General features: G+C 38.9%; 2 protein-coding genes across 5 annotated transcripts in view; one reads left to right on the forward strand and one right to left on the reverse strand.

The window, feature by feature from the left end:
- Positions 1-6,860, forward strand: part of Tmem150c (transmembrane protein 150C) — a 65,840-nt gene extending 58,980 nt beyond the window's left edge. For both annotated transcript variants that reach the window (XM_046457571.2, XM_046457570.2), the window contains exons 7-8: positions 1,340-1,517; positions 4,676-6,860. In XM_046457571.2, the coding sequence (XP_046313527.1) occupies positions 1,340-1,517; positions 4,676-4,884 (387 nt within the window). In that variant the 3' untranslated portion in view covers positions 4,885-6,860. The remainder of the gene's footprint in view (positions 1-1,339; positions 1,518-4,675) is intronic.
- Positions 6,861-18,989: 12,129 nt separating this feature from the next.
- The window catches only part of Enoph1 (enolase-phosphatase 1), a 64,817-nt gene continuing 62,920 nt past the window's right edge, over positions 18,990-20,886 (reverse strand). For all 3 annotated transcript variants that reach the window (XM_046457569.2, XM_046457568.2, XM_058583446.1), the window contains exon 6: positions 18,990-20,061. In XM_046457569.2, the coding sequence (XP_046313525.1) occupies positions 19,922-20,061 (140 nt within the window). In that variant the 3' untranslated portion in view covers positions 18,990-19,921. The remainder of the gene's footprint in view (positions 20,062-20,886) is intronic.

Here is a 20,886-nt window from a genome sequence, read left to right on the forward strand (position 1 = left end):
ATGAATGAATGACAGTAGATAAAAGAACACTTGCAGGAATATCTATAGGAAATAAACAAGGAACAAACAACAAAGTAGTTCCCTGTGGAGAAAACAGATGGATGATGTATACTGGCTAAGAGACTTTTCAATCTATACCATTTTTTTTTTTTTGTAAATTTTAAAAGTTTGAACCACATAACTATTATCTATTTTTAAATTTACATTTAAAATGGCAAAAAAAGGAAATGAAATAGATTGCGTATGGCACAGAAAACCAACATCCTAGGGAAATTTAATTTAAGGAATCATTATTTTTAAACAAATTTTGAAGATATATTTTTTGAATTATGAGGAAAAAGTGGTTTCTTCCAAACAAGGGGATGGGCCTGGATGGGCGAATGAACCCTATAGCTAAAAACAATAGAAAAAAATTATAAAGGAGAAGTGATATTCATTTGATGCAAAAGCTATTCACAACCATACTAAACAACAAAATGATATTTTACAGCATGGTTTAAAAGCTATCCCTTCAACAATAATTTTATTTTCCTATATGTATGACTAAATTGCATGTAATTACAAAGAGAGATTTAAGTGTTATATACATTTTTTTAAATAAGTGGGATGATTTGAAGATTTTATATCTCTGTCCCCCAAATGAAATAACCCAGATGTCTTTCATTTAACCTACTGACTCTATAAAAGCCTTGCCTATCAATCTTCAATCCTTTTATCTTTTAACGAGTCTCTAAATAATGACCAAGCTGGTAGATGGCAGTTTTTCTTATTACTACAGTAAAACAAAACTCAAAGAATTCTCCTGAATGGAGTTGGACACATCACACAGACAGGTCAGTTTTATAGAAGTAAAGAACAGCCCAAGAGTGATTAGTTGTCTATGCCAATTCAATCTTGACTTGATCAGAATTGGTTATCCTATCTTTAAAGAACAGATCCTGTGTCTTATTTTCTTAGCCTGGAGAATAAACTTGGGAATGTATGCTTGTACGAACTTTGACATTTCCTTTTTTTGTGTGTAACTTGTCTGGTTTTTTCATTTCCTTTCCCAAAAGGCTTTTCTGAAAAAATCGATTCAAAGAATAGATGACCACTTCCTAAGTGGTTTTCCTGAATGAATGTTTTTAAGGTTTTGGGTACTGTTTATTTCCCTTCCTCTCTGCAGAGTTTGAACCATTTGAGACTAGACACAAAGACCCAGTGGAGATCGAGGACTCTCATCTTCCTAAAATCTCTCATCCCAGTATTGAGATATCTTTCCCCCCTCGCATATTTCATCAGCTTGCATTGTCTTCTTTTCTAAATGGGCTCCCACATGCCATGGTCTGTTCATCCCTAGCTCACAAAGGATGAAGAAATCCATAATGTGGGAACCTCCTTGACTTTTGGATTTGGCACATTGACCTGCTGGATCCAGGCTGCATTGACACTCAAAGTCAACATCAAGAATGAAGGACGGAAAGTTGGAATTCCGCGAGTTATTCTGTCAGCATCTATCACTCTCTGTGTAGTCCTTTGTATCCTTTGAATGTGAAAGGTTCTTTACTAGTGAGATTAAAACACAGGTAAGTTGTTTGTGAGACAGTTGCCATTCCCAGGATGTTGGGATAACTCTCATGTCATCTCAGAATCTTTTTTTTTTTTTTTTTTTTGGTACTAGTGATGGAACCCAGGTGTGCTTAACCACAAAGCCACATTCCCCAACCCTTTTTATATTTTATTTGGAGATGATCTCACTAAATTGCTTTGGACCTCACTAAATTGCTGAGGCTGGCTTTGAACTCACCATCTGCCTGCCGTAGCCTCACCAGCTGCTCTGATTAGAGATATGTACCACTGCTCCTGGCTTCATCTCAGAATCTTCAAACAAAACAGAAAAGTAAACAAGTGTGAAAACCAAAACTCTCAGGTTAGTTTTTCATGCTCAAGAGAGATGGAGAACTAAGAGCAAGTTCTGCCATCTCAAGATTGTTTCAATTTGTAGGAGTGGTGTCATGCATTCTTCCCTCACTAATGACAGAAGTTTCCTTTTGTGAAAAACATACAATACATAACCCAAAGAGAATGGTAATTTTTCTCCATCTTAAAAAATTTTATTATGATTTAATTAAGCCTTGTTATCTAATTTATTAATTCTAAAATGAATTTCAAGGGACTAGGATGTTTATATCTTTCAGGAAAATAAGCCTTTCTGGGAAACAAATTCAAGAACTAGATTGTCATTGCATGTGTAGTTTTCCTAAACAAATATTTGAGGATTTAGGATGCTCTTCATTTCCTTTCCTTCCCTCAGAGTTTGAACCAATTGAGAACAGACATAAGGAGACAGATGGGGAAGAAGAAATGAGCCTTTATTCTTAGGAAGTTTGGAAAGAATGCTGCAGGCCTCATCTCTTATACCCTGCAATTCAACTTACCCATCCAGTAACAAGCATAGAAACCAGGGAAAGGCAGAAAATGGCTCACTCCACTGAACCCCAGACAAATCCCAGAGATAGCTGGTTAGGATGGAGCACTGGCCCAATACAAGCTGACCAGTTCCAATCCCACCAGTCAGATCAGTCATCCCTGGGTGGAGCTAAATCCACAAGTGTGCCTTCTAATAGTTCCTCCTTCTCCTCAGGAAACCAGAGAAAGGAGTCAAAGTTCCTAGATGGTTAATTACACACAGTTATACATCTTTAATCACCAGTGCTTACTGGGCACTTAACCATGTGTACAGCATTATTCTCAGAAATTTTAATGTATCAAGGTACCTGTTAATCCTTATTTAAAAGGTAATAATAGGATCACAGGCTAATTTTCCCAAGATCCCACAAGTAGTATATAGTGTATCAAGATTTAAACTTGCACCAGTGAGGTTGTGTAATCCCAGCCGCTTAGGAGGCTGAGGCAGGAGAATTGAGTTCAACCAGCCTCAGCAATTTAGCATGGCCCTAAGTAACTCAGTGAGACTCTGTCTCTAAATAAAATACAAAAAGGGATGGGAATGTGGCTCAGTGGTTAAGCGCCCTGGATTCAATCCCCAGGAACATGCCTCCACCCCTGCCCCTCCAAAAAAAGATATAAACTTGGGCTCAGTTCTTGCCCTCAGTTACTGGACCATTTTCTCCCTAGAGAATGAAAACATTTAGCTTTCAAAGACATTCTCTAATTAGTGGAACATATAGAGCTTTTTATTTCCTTTTCCTTCACTAACGGTCATTTGATCATTTCACTGTTTTTCGGAAGCTCTGCAGTCACATTAGACAGAGGACACTTAAGAACTTAAAATCCAAGCCAAAAATCTCGCTTCTTGCCAGGCACAGTGGCATAGGCCTATAATCCCAGTGACTCTGTGAGGCTGAAGGAGGAGGATCGAAAGTTCAAGGCCAGCCTCAGTAACTTAATAAAATAAAACAGACTGGATGTAGCTCACTGATAAAGTGCCCCTGGGTTCAATGCCCAGTACATACACAACCAACCAACCAACCAACCAACCAAAAAACTTGCTGCTTGCCAGCAACCTGATAAAAAACACAAAATCAAAAAAGTCAAAACTGGCCACTTGAGGTTTGATTTAATCATTCTCCATTAACTTAAGTAAAGTTACTATTGCTTTAGTATGAGTATGCAGACTTTAAATGATTCTGTTTTGAGCTTATAGTTGATTCTGATCCATGTCATTTTGGAACACTTAGAATACTTCTTGGTTCTTGGGTGAAGGGATCCAGACCTCATCAAGAGAACAAAGCTTGGCTGAAATAGTTTCAATATTCTTATTTTCTGAAAATCTCCCCAAACTCTAGACCTAAGTTCTAAAGAGAAAACTCATTCTAAGAGACATCTCTGATTTTTCTAAATAAATGTAGTCAGTCCTCAGCCTCTTGGCCCTTCATTAAAACATACTATGAACTTTTCACCCTTTTTGGAGGTCCTATTCTCCATATATACAGTTGTATCACACACTCACACACATACACACACCAGATACAGTCAGGAATAGGGCTTTCATCTATTTGTTTTTTAAATTGCATATTTTCACCTGGGCATAAGTTTTAATGTGATATTATGACTTCACGGATTATACAGTATTGTCTAGAAGAGAATGGTGAAAATTAGAAGAGGAAAGGGGGTCACTCAACAGTATTAGAGCATAGCACAGCCCAACACAGCTTACATGGAGGTCGTTAGCAAACTGGTATGTTCAAAATTATTTCTGCAGATAGAACTATAAACTTTTGGTTGTTCATAGTGATTTTTAAAAAGATAGCTCTATGTTTTTGATTCACTAATTAACCTTGGAGTTGTAATTCTTTTGTTAATCTCACACTCCATCAGGCAGGTGTAGAGTGCAGTTGTTGAATACCTGGCCTGGGAGTCAGAGTGCTTGTGTGAATCCAGCCCTACCAATTGCTGTCCGCCCGAGTGACTTGAGCCAAGTTACTTATTCACGTGGTCTCAGTTTCTTTACTGTTATAAAACTGCAAATGATAAGAGGGTTGCTGTGAGAATTGAGAGTGATTATTCATGAAAGCACCTTTAGAAGCACATCTGGCACAGAGTTCAACAGTTATATTATCACTCATGCAAATATTGGCCTTTAGCAGCTCTGTCAAGCTCCTGGTTTTGCTGGTGAGGGGATTGCTGACAAGTGTGGCTGATGAGGGTGCCTTCCTTGACTGCTTCTCCCCAGACTTCATCCTCATGGCCCAAGACATCCACATGTACGCAGCCAGGGTCCAGTGGGGCCTGGTCATGTGCTTCCTGTCTTACTTTGGCACCTTTGCCGTGGAGTTCCGGCACTACCGCTACGAGATTGTGTGTTCTGAGTACCAGGAGAATTTCCTGAGCTTCTCAGAAAGTCTGTCAGAAGCTTCTGAATATCAAACCGACCAGGTGTAACCCATCAGGTTCTCTGTGCTGGTGAGGTGGGTGTGGCAATGGGGAAGGGCCCGTAGGACACACTCACAGGACGTGAGGCATCACCTCTTGACACATTGCCCACACACACACATACACATGTTCGTGGCCACATTTGCCAAATGAGCTTTTCAGGGCGAGTTATTTCTTTAATGAAAAAGCACTAAGGGCCCTTCCTTATGTGTCAAAATTCACGCTGTTACACTGAAAATATATGCACGACAGAGCCAGAAGCTTGTGCATGATCACTTCTTGGTCCCCTCCTCCTCTCAGTATGCCTTGCTCGTCTTATCCTCTTTCCAACACCATCTCCCCACCACAGAGGGGGTGGGAGGGGGGAGGCAAATGGAACAAGAGAATAATGCCAACTCCCTAAGTTGCCTTCAGGTCCAAAGGGCTTGGAACTAGCTCACGAGGAAGCTGTGAATCTGGCTCTAGTTCTTGAATGGATGAGCGTCACCAAATTGGATGGACACTGTGGGGAGATCTGGCCCTGTGTGGCCTGGAAAAGGCACAGCTATCACTTTCCACCAATGCACCCTTCATCATTGTTCAGTGGTTGGCTGTGTGGGTCTCAGGAAAGGAACATGCTAGACTGGAAGAGGGGAGCCCACCTGGATGATCTGGACTTGATTGACTGTGCCTGAGAAAGATCACCACTTGTGAATACTTCTAGGGACATGGTCTGCCAGGCATGGCCCTGGATGAGGGCAGCGAGGCTGTGGTTTAGTTTTTGCTTCTGTGGTATGTCATGTACAGTTTTTGTTTTCTCTTTCATGTTTACCTTTTTAAAGTAACTCTCTTGGGTCTCACTTCATGGACAAAGAAGATATAGACCAAAGGCAAGAACTGAGCTTGCTTTGGGTTCAAACATGAGAAAAAAGGAAAAAAAAAAAAGTCACCTACAGATTTATGTTTGAAACTAAGGAAAATTTCATACAGAAATGCACAGAAGTCTGAGCCTGTGGAGGTAACCGCAAGAGTTCCTGCTGGACACTTAGGAATAAGACAGGAGTTTGAGAGCATCTGGTTAGTCCAAATCAGGGAGGACTTTCTTAATATGTAGATATTGCTCAAATCTGGTAGTTTTTGGATCAAGGGCTTTTCAAATATGGAATTTGTAGAAGCAAAGTAAAATATTACATTCACATTACTGCCTAACATGTGGTTTCCGGCTGATAAGAGTTGGGAACTCCAACTGTAGGTGGGTGTTTTAGGCTCTGCTTCACAAAGAGCAAAATTCCAAATTCCACATGCAGGCAGTAGGCTGAGTGGACAGATTCCCAATGAGTGCACTGTTTCCAGAAATCTCCAAATGTACTTCCTAGGGGCCTAGGATTTTGTGGAATATGTGAAAGATATTTAAAAAATTCAACCCAAACTCTTGAGCTTCCTGAGGAAGGGGGTTGGTGTCTTTTCATCTGTATCCCCACCTCCTAGCACAGTGCCTGGCACATATTAGGTGCTCAATAAATAAATGTCTGTTGAATAGAACTGTTAATCATTTATTAGTGAGGAAAAAGAAGTATTAGAGACTCAAAGATGAGTGAAAAGAGAAGATGGCTGGCTGTTTCAAGTGAGACACGAGAGGAAGAAATCATGAATAAGGATCAGATAAAGACATGGGAATACCTCTAAGTAAAATGTGAGGAAAAGAATCAAGCAGAGTATTCTGTTATAAAAAGGCATCTTACTGTAAATAGTCCAAGGTGACATTTATTAGTTTTGAATACTGCTTTTCTGGTTTTTTTTTCATTTTTATATTTTAAAAATTTTATCAAAGAACAAAGATTTATGAACTTTTATTTTACTCTACACAATCCAAATTAGACAGCTTTTGGTGATGCACTTGTATACTTTCTTAAGAGTATACCTAATAGTACATTTGAGCAGAATCAAGCAATGGCTAACATTATTCATTGGGATCTGGCCATTAAATAAAATTCTTTTATGCAGAATTGTGATTTCCTTGTCTCTTGCACTAACATTTCTTCTCTAATATTGAAATGTGTAAGCAGGGAGACATGATGTTGAACTTCAGTGTTACATTGGTATGTTGTTTTCAACAACCAGTTCTCTGACTCTGGACACCAACTGGGTGTCTACAGCTCTAACTACCCAGAGTTAGTATCAGACTCCACAGGTATAAGGGTTCAGTTGCATAAGACTGTCTCCACTTATGTCCAAATTGAGTACAAGAATTTGCTATTAATAGCTTGCAGAACTCAGGAAAATGCTTTACATTTTGCTGGCTTGTTATAAATGTTACAATTCAGGACAGGGCAGAGCAGGGGAAGGTGCATGGGGCTTCTATGTCCTTAGAGCATCCCATCCTCCTAGTGCCTTGGTGTTTATAATCCAGGAACTCTGGAGCTCATTCAGAGTTTATTTTATATCTATACCTCCAGTGTCCCCACCCCTTTCCTAGAAGTTGGTAGGTTGGAGGTCAAAGCACCTAGTTTTTCAGGTGACCAGCCACATTCTGAGGCTAACCAGGTTCACCCACCTAAGTCACCTCATTAGTATTAATTGATTAGTATTAATTGTGATCAAAAGGGGTCAAGACCGAAGAAGACACCTCTTCCATCACTCAGTACATTCCAAGAGTTCCAAGAGTTCTGTGCCAGGAACTTGGGACAAAGACACAAATATTTTTGTACCAAACCACACATTATTTAAATAAAGCCTTCTTGGAGTAAGAACATCAGCATTCAAAGGGGCCCAGACCAGGGAATCTGCATTTGAAACGAGCATTCCTGCATGGCACAGAGAACAAAGTTGGAAATATACTAAACTATGTTTTGGAAGTTTCTTTTTTAAAAAATCACTTTAAAAAAATATATCTTTTTAGTTGTCAATGAACTTTATTTTATTTACTTATATATGATGCTGAGACTTGAACCCAGTGCCTCACACATGCTGGGCAAGTGTTCTACCACAGAGCCACAACCCTATTTTTGGAAGTTTCTGAAGAAGAAAAGTTAATAGTTATTTAATGGAGAACTGACAGAGAGGAAAACTATTATCTGTGTTATTTGCTGCTGGGTTTTCTTTATCCCTTATAAAGAAAACTTTTACATCCTTAAATTTGTAATCCTGCTGGTTATAATTGGAGCCTGGGACACTATTATTTGTCTTCAGGCTTTGTGTCAGGATTGGTTGAGTTTTGCTATCTTAACAAAACTCACGTTTATTTCTCATACTAGATGTCTATCAGGGTCAGCCAGGAAGTCTGCCTGTCTCTGGCCAACCAGGCTTCCTCTCATGCTTCCACAGTTGCTCATGCGAGGGACTGTTCACTGGCTCTTCAAGCTTCTGTAGAAGGTGACAAACACTACTTTGCGTACATTTCCTTGGTTAGGACATGTGGACATAAAAGAGTGGCACTGCTACCATGAGCCCAGAATGGGAGGAATACCTGTAAACAGCCTAGTGACCACCACAGTATTCACAGCTTCTTTAATCATCGTTCCTCTTAAGTGGAAGCTCCAAAAAAATCATTACAGAACCCATCATAACAGAGAAATGGAGGTAGGGGTTATGTGTGGGGTTGGTATCATTTAATTCTCAATATTTGTCTAGATAAATAAGCAAAACTTCGCAGTTTGATCATCCCTTTGCATACCACCCTGCCAGAAACATTTTCTCTACTTGGCTTTCAGAACATCGTGCCCTGTTTCACTACCATTCCTCAGTTTCCTTTGCTGGGTCATCTTCTCCCTGACATCCTAATAATGGAGTAACCCACAGTTCAGTCCTTGAAACTCTTCCTGTCTACACACACACTCTGGTCACCCCATTCAGTGTTCTAGTTTTTAATATATCCATGTGCTGACCTTTTTCAAGTTCTCTAGCCCAGGCCTCTATCCTAAATGCCAGATCTGTATATTCAACCACCTTTATGAAATTTCCACTTAAAAGGTATCTCACGTTTAGCATATCTAAACTTATTCCTTTAAATGCAGACTTCCCAGTCATCTAAGTTAAGCACACTCATGTTTCAGTTGCTCAGATTGCTCTTTTCCTTTCTCTCATTCCCTTCTTTCTTCTCTCTCACACTCACTCCACATCTGCCAGCAACTCCAGTCTGCTCTGCGTTTAAAGTATATGACTACAGTTGTCTATTACCACCATCTGGTCAAAGCCACTACTGTCCATTCTGAATTTTTAGAATAACCCTCCAAAGTCTCTCTGCTCCATCATTTGCTCCCTCCAACCGTCCTTAATACAGAAGTCAAAATGATCTTGTTAAAAGCTAAATTAGCCAGATGGTGCATGCCTGTAATTCCAGTGACTTGGGAGGCCGAGCGAGACAGAAGTATCTCAAGTTTTGAGGCCAGCCTCAACAATTTAGTGAGGCCTTAAGCAACTTAGCAAGACCCTGCCTCAAAAAATAAAAAGGGCTAGGGATGTGGCTCAGTGCCTAAGTGCCCCTGGTTCCAATCCCTTTTACATTAAAAAGTAAATAAATAAAAGAAAGCTAAATTAGTGACAGATTCCTGGCCAGCCCACTGGTCCCTGCTAAGAAGCTGCAGCAGGAGAGGTGCTGAAACAGCAGAGTGGTGGCCCAGGCAGGCTGAAGCATAGGCAGTGAGCACAGGCTGCTGTAAAGAGCCCATCAAGCCAGCTAGCGCCTGAGGAGCACCTGGAGGTGGGCTGGGGCAAGCCAACCTGTCCCCTCACGGCAGTCTGGCCTGCACACAGTGTGGATGCCTGCTGAAGAAGTGTGCTCCATGCAGCGCTGGTCTCCAGACCCCTCCCTCCACCCATGGAGCATGTGTGATCCACTGCCTTTAACCACTGGCTTCCTGAGGAGCTAGGAGAAAATGGAAGGCAAACCTGAATGGGATTCAGGGCTAACCAACAGCATTAGTACTTTTACAAACTCTATCCAGCATAATTTTGGACCAATAGCATTGACCCAAGTGCTATATAAACCCCTATACACTCAGATGGCAACCCCTGATAGGTTCTCTCGTTCCTTCTGCCTGAGTTTTGTTTCTGTGCACACTTGAAGAAACCCTACTCTTACACTCGCTCTTTCTGGTTTCTGGATTTCATTCTTAGAATCCATGAGACAAGAACCCAGAAGAAACTGACAATGAGCTGCTGGAATCTGCTCCAACACTGGAGGGCATAGCCCACCATTAAGAGCTGTAACACTTCTTGGCTGCAGAGGCCTGCAGCTTGTGCAGACCCCACTGCCAGCAGAAATAATGAATTGAGTTTCATCTCAAATTTCAGTTTCATTAGTTCATTACTCCTCTGCTAAAAATTCTCAATGGCTTCTCTTATACTCACTAAAAACATGAATCATTAAAATGCCCTGCAGTGTTCAGCAAGACCTGCTTTTCACCTTTCCCTCTCTGTTCCAGTTCCCCTGCCTCTTTGTTTTTCTTCAACAGCCATGTGTGCTCTGGCCTCGGGTCCTTTGTACTTGTTGTGGTCTCTGCCCTGGACAATCTTCCTCCATATACTTAAATCTCTCACCTTCTTCTCATACTCAGGGACCTACATTCTATTTTTTTAAAATTTGTTCTAATTAATTATACATGACAGTAGAATGCACTTTGACACATCATACATAAATGGAGTATAATTTCTCATTCTTCTGGTTGCACATAATATAGAATCAAACCAGTCATGTAGTCATATATGTACATAAGGTAATAATGTCCGATTCATTCTACTATCATTCCTACCCCTACCTTCACTCCCCTCTACCTAATCCAAAGTAACTATTTTTCTCTGGCCCCTGCCCCCTGCCTTATTGTGAAGTAGCACCCACACATTAGAGAAAACATTTGGCCTTTGGTTTTTTGGGACTGGCTTTTTTCACTTAGCATGATATTCTCCAGCTCCATCCATTTACTGCTGTGCCTACATTCTTACAGAAGCCCCTGAACTTTCAAATGCAACCTCTCCAAGACTACCCAGCACTATTTATTCCTCTTTACAGCTCTATTATGCTCTAAAACATCTTTAAAACATGGTCCTGTCATAGGAATGACATTAAAACATTTTACTTTGTTATCAGACTCTCTCCACCCCTAAAATGCATGTTCCACGAAGGTAAAGATTTTTGTGTATGTGTTACCTGGCACCTAGAACAGTGCATGGCAAATAGTTAAATGCTCAACAGATACTAAAACAAATGGATGACTGATAGTTGTTCCCCACCTGCTTTCTGGCATTTAGGAAACAATGCTAATGCAGTCAGATTTCAGAGAATACAGTTATTCTGCTTGTTCTAGCAAACAGTTCTCTATGTCTTGAGGAGGAAAGTCCACATTATAAATAGGGTTATTTCCTATGATGTCTGCAGCAACTAGTACATGTCAAATGCCCAAGCTCTAGATAGGATTTGAAATATCCTCAGCCCCTTAACTGCATACTCTTGCACAAGACTTTAAAACCTCTCTGTGCTGAAAAGGATAAAAATCCTGTCCACTGCCTGGTCCCATTTTAGTTACTGTGGCTGCTGACTACATTGCCACAAAATGTAGAGATAAAATCACCATTTATGATAGTCATACATTCTGTGGGTCAGGAACTACAGGCAATGCCTGGATAGCTCGTGTCTGTTTCATGGCATCTGGGCACAGCTGGAAGATGCTGAGTGGAGGCTGGAAGCATCTGAAGGCTAGTTTTTTTTTTTTTTTTTCTTATCTGGAGATCGAAACTGGCTGTTAACTTGGGGGGTGGGGACTTTGTTCTCCTCTGCACAGGCAAGTCTGGGCTCTCTCACAACATGGTAACTGGCTCTCCCAGAGTAGGTGTTCAACCCCCAGCTCTTGAAAAAAAGAGTTCTTGCATCATAACCAAGCCTGGGAAGTCACAAAGCATCATGTTTGTTGTCTTCTTTTGGTTGAAACATCATATATTTCCATCCAACTTAAGAGGAGGGTCAATGTCATATTGTAAAAAGTAGCATGTGGAGACTGCAGGTTTAGCTTAGTGGTAGAGCGCTTGTCTAACAAAAGCACGAAGCCCTAGGTTTGGGTCCCAGCACTACCAAAAACAACAACAAAAACAGCAACGTGGGGTGATATCGGTTAAAATGGAAGTACAACAGCACCAAAACAAAAAAATCAGAAACAACTTTTATGGGATTCTGGAAACTAAGCAAAAATACACAGCAAAGCAGGGAACACTTATTAAAAAAAAATCTCAGTAAAAAAACAGGGCTTTGTGGTGTTTTAATTTATCTAGGTACCACTTCTGTGATGGCCTTGAAGATAACAGCCTATTTCTGGTGCTGAGTGCCATAGCAAGCAAAGTAATGCATCTTATTTGTTAAGAATTGTGGTTGTGTGGGCTGTTGTAACAAAACAATATAGATTGGATAGATATTTCTCAGTTCTGGAGTTTGGTAAGTCCACCAAGGTCAAAGTGATTACATTTCCAGCAAGAACTCTCTGGCTTGTAGGTGCTACCTTCTATGTCCTCATGGGAGAGAATAAACTCTGGTGTCTCCTCTTCTTCTAATAAGGTTACCAATCTTATGAGATTAGGGCCCCATTCCTATGACTTCATTTCATCTTAACTAATACTTAACTCCTCGTCCCCAAGTGTAATCACATTTGTGGGTAGGACTTCAGTATATGACTTTGGGGGACAATTCAGTCCATAGTAACCTGTCTTGTAGCTCCTTGGAGGACCTGCTCAAATGATGTTCCTTTAACTTACCTAACTTGGAACTCTGCCAGTTCCCAAATATTTTAATTACAGCTACCTGGAATAATGAGTAACACTAAGGCAAACAATAAATGAACCAAAAACTTTGGTAATAAAGGCTGAAGAATGAGATGTTTTGGTGAATAAGGGCTCTGAAAAGCCTAACAAATTCTTGCTGTTATGGGTTAAATTTGGTGTCCCTCTTCCCCGCCCATTCAAAATATGTTGAAATCCTAATCCCCAGAAACTCAGAATACAATCTTATTTGGAAAATCATTGTATATATAATTTAAATGATATTACATAGGATTAGGATAGGACCCTAATGCAGCACAGCAGTTATAAGATACAGATGCAGGAAGAATGCCATGTGAAATAAAGTAGAAATTGGATTAATGCATTACTATATCAGGAAATACCATGGACTATTCACTATCACCAGAAGCTAGGAGCCAAGGAACAGATTCTCCCTCAGTGCCTCTTAAGGAACCAACTCCTGACAACTTGATTTCACATATCTAGCATCCAGAACTGTGAGAGGATAAGTTTCTGTTGCTTTAAGCAAGCAGTTTGTGGTTCTTGGCAGCTCCAGGAAACTAATACAATTTAAAGACAGAGAATGGCAGAATGAATTTTAAAACATAACCCATTATACACTCTCTTCAAGAAACACATTTAAGATTCAAAAACATAAATAAGTTGGAAGTAAAAAGATGGTAAAAGATATTCCATGTAAAACAGAAAGCTGAAGTCACTATACTAATATTAGGTAAAATAAGACAAAAAGTATTATATGAGACAATGGACACTATAATATCAAAGGGCCAACCCATCAAGAAGTCATAAGAATTTTAAACACACACACATACATACACACACATTTTACAACAGAGCATCAAATTATATGAAGGGAAACTGGAATTGAAGGGAAAAATATTTTAACAATAATAGATAGAGAACTCAATACCTCACATTGAATAACAGTAACCAGAAAGAACATCAACAAGGAAACAGAAGATTCAAGTAACATTATCAACCAACTAGATCTTAACAGACACGTATAGAATACTCCATCCAACAACAGCAAATTACATTCTCCAGTGCATAAAAAACATTCTTCAGAATAGGTCTTAGGTTAGGTCATACATTAAAAAAAAAATGAAAACTGTACAAAGGATGTTCTCCAAGTATGATACAATGAAATTAGAAATCACCAGTAGACAAAACCTTAGAAAATTCACAGATATATAGCAATTAAACAATACACTCTTAGAATAGTCAGTGTGTCAAGAAGTCACAAAGGAAATCAGAAAATACTTTGAGACAAATATATAGATATAGAAACACAATATACTCAAATCTATGGGATTTGGTGAAATCAGTGGTTAGAGGAAAATTGAGAGTTACAATGCTTATGTTAAAAAAGAAGAAAGAATGATGGGATGTGGTGGTATATACCTGTTCAGTGACTCAGGAGGCTGAGGCAAGAGGATTGAAAGTTTAAAGCCAGCCTCAGCACCCCCTGAGTACAATCCCTAGTACCCTTCCTCCTCTAAGAAAAAGAAAGAGAAGAAAGATTGCAAAAGTACTACCTAAACATCTTAAAGATCTAGAAAAATGAGCAAACTAAACTCAAAGCAAGCAGAAGGAAGAAAATAATGGAGAGTACATATAAACAAAATAGAGAACCACAAAACCACAGTTGATTCTTTGAAAAGACCAGCAAAATTGATAAATATTTAGATAGACGACATATTATCTCTTCAACTTGAACTAATCTTTCAGCCATTACCAGTACTCTCCTGAAACTGTACTTATCCAGTCCAAGGGCCACTGCTAACTCAACTTCCTTGAATTCTTACTAGTGCTTGATATAAGTTCTCCCTCCTGTTTTGACTTGTGCCATTCTCCTGGTTTTCATTCCTCCATACCAATCCTTTTCCTTTGCTGTCCTCCTTCATTGCTCAAACTCTCATGTCGGAACTTAAAAGCTCAGTTTAGGATCCCAAGGCTTTTCATAGCATTTCTTTGCCAATAAACTCTTGAATTAGATCTCCATCCAATCCAGGGCCCTGAACTCTAGACTTACATCCAATTGTTGTTTGGTTATTTTTTTTTAAATCAATATCAGCATTGGCTTTTCACTTTGTGTCAGTGACACTGCTGGTTTTGAGTGTCGCCATCTATCCAAGCTAAAAACCTAGGACCTATCTTTTCAAATTCAATTAATCAAGAACTGCAGTCCTTGACATTTCTGAAACATATTCTGAAAGTGCCCACTTCTGTTTTTACCATTATCACCCTAAGGCAAGTTGCCACCCTCCTTTATCTTTACTGCTGTAAAAGCTTCCTATCTTAGATCCAGCAACTGGCTCTGTCAATTGTCATTGCACCTGCTAATTGGAGGAGTTGGAAAATTAAAAACATTTCCCAGATACTGTTACACATTGAGTCCTGGGCTGAAGTTAGATACTTCATATAAACATAAAGAGAAGCAAGACAGCGGCAACTGGCATGCAAGGTTGCAGAGTTATGAGTTTGGAGGCCCAGCATTCTGATGTGTGGCCACCTTTGTGACTGTGAGCAGCAGTGGCAATGTCCTTGATTCCACAGTCCAGCGGTAGTTCTCCTAACTATTCCCCTCCCATTTTCTAAAAATCTTACCCCCTTGTTTACTCAACTCTGGAATACTTAACTGGTCTTCCTGTTGGCTTTTAAGAATAAATGACCTTGCTTATCTGTGATCCATTCTCCACCTCATAAAGAATTACTTAAAAATGTAAATCGATCCTATAATCCCCTGCTCAAATCCTGTGGTGACTTCCCACCACACTTAGAATACAATGCTGAATTAGGAAAATGGGGGCTGGATATCCCAAGAATCAGAGGTTATATAAAAAATACTACAAATAGACAACAGACATAAATATCTACCAAATGCTATCTTAAATTTTGGTCCAAACTGAACATTTGGAAATAGATTTATTGTAAGTATTTAGAGCTTTTTCTTAAGTCTGAACTAAATTGTTTTTAAAGTCCTTTTTCTTTGTAAAGCATTGTAAATGCTAATAAATCCTGTTAATTATTTTTTTTCTTTTTAACTGCATGTTACATTGAAATAAAAACAAAGTAAAATGAAAACAACAACAACAACAACAACAAAAAACACAATTCAAACACTTTACTGGGGTACCAGCCCTAATCATCTGGTTTTTGTGTCCTTTTTGACAGCATCCAGGCATTGGCTTCCCATTTCCTGGAATAGGTCAAGTTTTGCCCTAGATCTTTGCTGTACTATGTTCCATCTGCATGAAATGATTTCTCCTAGCTTCTTCGATATCTAGTCTTTCACATTCAGATGAAAGGTCATGTGTTTCAGCATTCCCTGGTAAAAAGTATAGCACTTGCTTGCATCTAGTTTTTTTGTTGTCATTATTGACTACCGTCCCTCTCCTTTAAAAATATATGTACTGTGGCAGTGGGGAATATGACCCTTCACAGTAGATTTGGGGTTAATTTGTAAGGAGAGTGAATTTTACTTCTATTAGAGTTATTCCAAGAATATCAGCAAAATCTGTAAAATATTCCCAAATATTAGGTTGAGAATAATGCCATTTTGCCTTCAAGGCATGGGTGGTAGAATAGCAAATTGTTTTGGCACATTCTATATTCAACTTTTATACTCTGATAGGAATGAAAAAAAAAAAAAACTGAAAACAAGCCTTTTTAAAACACTACTGCTGGAAAAACTATTTACCCCAAATCACTGTTTTTAAAAATGCATTTTAGGGGATAAGGAGAGGAAGAATATTAGTGGGTGGATTTCATTTGAGAACATTGCCATATTTTTCCACAACTAGTCTGACTCTTGCAATAGCATGCTGTTGGCTTTTAAGAATAAATGACTTAGGACTGGGATTGTGGCTCAGTGGTAGAGCATGTATAAGGCACCAAATAAAAAATAAACAAAATAAAATTATTATGTCCATCCATCATCAATCAATAAATAAATGAACCATACTCATTCCCCGCCTCCTAATGCTCCATCTGCTGGCCTAGTTTTCTGGAGAAACAGCACCATCTGCTGGGAAAAGTCTGTCATGAATCTGTCTCAGGAATAGAGAACAATCTCTGCTTATGCAATTCTTGACTTGGGTTATAATCAGCAACTAAGATAAGACTTCCAGAAGGCCAAACAGGAAAACTTTGTACACCAGAAATGCTGATATAATTAGAGAATACTCAATGTCACAGTGAATCCTATCAATTTGTACAATTAATATGCATTAATAATTATTAAAAAAAAAGATTAGAGAATCCTCTTTGCGGTTTCTCTTTCTAAAATACCAACTGACAAAATCTACTAGAAGGTTCGGATTAAGACCCAGGAATAGAAAGTGCCATGACTTTCAAAATTCTCCTATATTCTCTGCAAATAAAGATGCTGAGAAAATTAAATGCCTTTGTTCTCATTTTTTGGAATCTCCAGAATTTTTTCCTTCCTTTCATAAGAAAGGCATTTTATATGAATTTTCCTCCTAGTTCATTACCCACTTTTGTAGTTATCTTTCATTCTTCTTAACCAATTTACTGATTCCTCAAGTTCTTACAAACATCCATCTCCAACATACTTAACTGTCCCTAAGGTTCCTTAGGACCTAAGAAATATTCAACTCACCTTTATTCTCCCTCCTTTCACATCCCACTTTGACAAACTGAATCTGATATTCCATCTTTCTTCTAAACCCTGAATCTATTTCTTTTCTGTCCTTACTACTCAGTGTAAATTATAGTTTTTCAGGAAGTTTCTTCATCATAGACAGTAAATCCCTCTCTACCCCAATTCTTTGCTGGCTAGATTCTGAGCACCTTAAATTCCTAATTTAGATTCTGGTGCATAATTTTCTCATTTCTTCCTTACTTTTTTTGGGGGAGGGGTAGGGTACTAGGGATTTAACCCAGAGGCATTTACCACTGAGCTACATCTCCAACCCTTTTTATTCAAGATAGGTTCTTAAGTTGCTTAAGGCCTTGCTAAACTGCCAAGGCCTGCCTTGAACTTACAAATCTTTGGCCTAAGATAAAGGCAAACCTCATCAGCCAACCACAGCTAGCTGACCCTTCTAAGGGAAAGGAGGGACAATCCCAGGCAGTTCCTGTAATAGTACCTTTGTTGCAGGAATTTTTTTTTTTTCTCCCCCTTTTCCTACCCAGCACCCATTCCCCTTCCACTTTGGGCCCCCACTGGCTGCTTTTTACCACCACTGGGTGAAAAAGATAAAATAAATTATTGGATTCTATGGGTCCTAAACTCTCTAGGCCTTACCCTTTGTTTTTCTTGTTGTTCATGAGCTCCTTTGAGCCATTTTGGGACTTTGGAACCAGCGTTTTCTTCTCCTGATAGGTTGAAGCACTGTCACTTCTGTGATCTGGCAACTTTTAAGTAGCTAAAGGGGTAGCCCTGGTCTGGATCCTGAGAGTAGTAAAAATGCAGCCAAATGTGTCTTCATGTGTAGGTGTGCCTTCCTGCAGCCCCATGGGTTGAGCTTCGCTCACCTGTTCCTTTGATATTGCCCTTTTACCCTGTTTGGGATAGAATGTTCCATGGAAACACACTTTGTGTGTCCCCTTCTCTTACTCTGCCCTTGGATGTGGCCTTCCTAGATGTCAACCAGCAGACATCATGAAGCTAGACTCGGCCCCTTGAAACCCTGACTCCTTGCCTCATTTGAATGGCTTCTCCTCAATAAAAGGGGTCAACATGCACGCATGCTCTTTTTCTGCAGACCCTTAAGGTCAGAGGAGCTGACACAGGAACCCCAAAGAAAAAGGTATTTCTGTCTCTTGTGTGGTTATTTCGCACAGCCCAGTTCCCCTGGAATGACCCTGAGTGTTTTAGTCGCGAGGAATGCGACAACTCCCATTTTAAAATTATTTATATTTCTATTTTTCTACTACATTTTGTCGTCTTCAGATTCTTTAAATTAGCTACTAGAAGATCAAAATTATCAACGTAAAATCATTTGTATCCCCTGTCCTCCCATATTTGCAAGAGTACTTCCTTCTCTTTATTTGAAGCATCCTAAAATTATTTCTCCAGAATTCATTAGGAAAAATACTTGCCTCCTTCAAGCATTATCTGATAAACTTCAACATAAGACTCTCATAAATATAAGAAACTCCACTAATATACTGAATGCTTTTAGAACCCAGATGAAATAGTAACTTCATATATATACATAATTCAAATGCTGGCTAATGATTTTTTTCCACTGGCACTTCATTAAAACATGCTTCATACACATTAAGACAAAACTAAAATAAAATTCTTATTTAAAAAAATTTTCTTCAATCTGAGTTTTGTTTTGATTATGGTAATATGTGGTATAGTTCAGGGACTTCTATAAAACTGAAAGAAGAGAATACTTTTATTAATCACAACATAAAACTGACATGGAATCCTACTAGAATTGAACCAGGATAAATAATGCTGTTATAAAATTTACATTTCTCACATTCAAGGAGAAACTATTACATATTAGGGCTCTTCTGGGTGTTATGAACTAATTTCAGCAAAACTTTATTTTAAAAAATAGTAAGTAACAATTAATATATATTTTTAAACCGTGTGAAGATAAAATTAGAAAGGCAACTGGTAAAACCAGCAGAATTAGAATCATTTTGTTGGACATAAAGAACCACATTTCCTTTTTAGCTGTTATATCTGCATGTTTTTCATTGATAAGGTGAGTGCTGGCTATGGGTGCCACATGATTAGTAATTTTCTTCTTTACTAACAAATACTTGACTGATCAAGACTCAGGTAAATTTTCTTTCCTTATTTTGCTCTTTTGGAGCAGAAACAAATATCTTTATCTTTTTGTACCAAGGGAGGCAAATATGAAATACAGCTATTGTAACTCTTCTAACTCGCCATTAAACAAGGGAAATGAATTGTTAAGAATGTCTCTGAAGTATTTCCAGTATTTAAAATAGGCCTCTGAATAATTTTCAAAACTAAGTTCTCATTTTGGTATAGGATTTGATAATCATAACACATTTGATCTGTATTCTTCTATCAACTACACTTTGTCCTCAATGTGGGTTACTGTTAGGGTCTCAAACTATTTCTACATATAGAGCATCTTTAAATAAGTTTCTTCACTGAACTTAAGACTTTTTTTCCCCTCACTTATGTGCCCATGAAAATTAATGAGCATACACATACATATACTTGCATACATATGTACGTATAGAAGTAAGTTACTTTGCCATTAGAATAAAACTAGACACTAGGGGGACAACTCTGAGGAACAGTTTGGTCTTCTATGGAAGTCTTCCTCTATGCTGAGGAAGGCAGGTATAGTTCGCTGAAGGATGTGATGAGGCTGTAGGAAGTTTTCTCATCATCTGTCAATCCTGCATTGCCAGGTCTCACCACCACAGCTACATGCACACCTGCTTCCTCAGCAGCACTGGCCTCTGTGAAAAATCAAAGTATGTGTCAGAAATATCAAACTATAACATCCACAATTTGCATCAAAGTCATCAGGGGGATGTAAGAACAGAAGAACATTTGGCTTTGATTTTTGTTGAAGCTAGAAGATGGGCACACTGGGGCTGACTATGTTATGTATTTTAATTGGAGAGGGGGACCTAACTGGACTTGACAGAATAGAATGGTGGTGTATCCTACATTTCTGAACTTTATTAAGTTTGCTACTTATGAATGCAGGTCAGAGCCATGTTCTATCCCATAACCTTCCTCCATTCCTTCCTGCAACTGAGCTATTTCCCAAAGGGCAGATAATTGGCAGTATCTATCAATTAAATAGATACGGTACAAAAGGAATCCTATAATCTAATCAGATTGAAGTGCCTGCCCTCACCTCCAAGCCCCAACACGTCATGCTCCCTGACTAAACTGCTTATATTTTTGGCCTAGTAAATTTATGCTCATTAAAATGCAGCTCAAAACATTCTGACTTTCAGAACATTCCATATACTCCCTTAACACTCTGTGTTTACCTCTATCACAATATAAATTTATAACTACTTGCTATTCTGCTCTTCATTGGACTATGAACATCTTAAGATACATGGATGTGTGTGTGAGTGTGTGAGAGAGAATGAGAAAGAGTTTGCGTGTGTGTGTGTGTGTGTGTGTGTGTTAGGGGGGCAGTGGCAGCAGAGGGATACAGTAAAAATAGGACTAGTCAAATTGAACTAGGTATTGTAGGAGATATCTCTGAAACATCTGGGTTACATTACTTTCTCTATTTTATTTCTATTTGAAAAATAACCACT

Source organism: Marmota monax, unplaced genomic scaffold (genome assembly GCF_021218885.2).
Source record: "Marmota monax isolate L192 unplaced genomic scaffold, Marmota_monax_Labrador192_F-V1.1 WCK01_AAM20220418_F8-fsc00128, whole genome shotgun sequence".
Lineage (NCBI taxonomy): Eukaryota > Metazoa > Chordata > Mammalia > Rodentia > Sciuridae > Marmota > Marmota monax.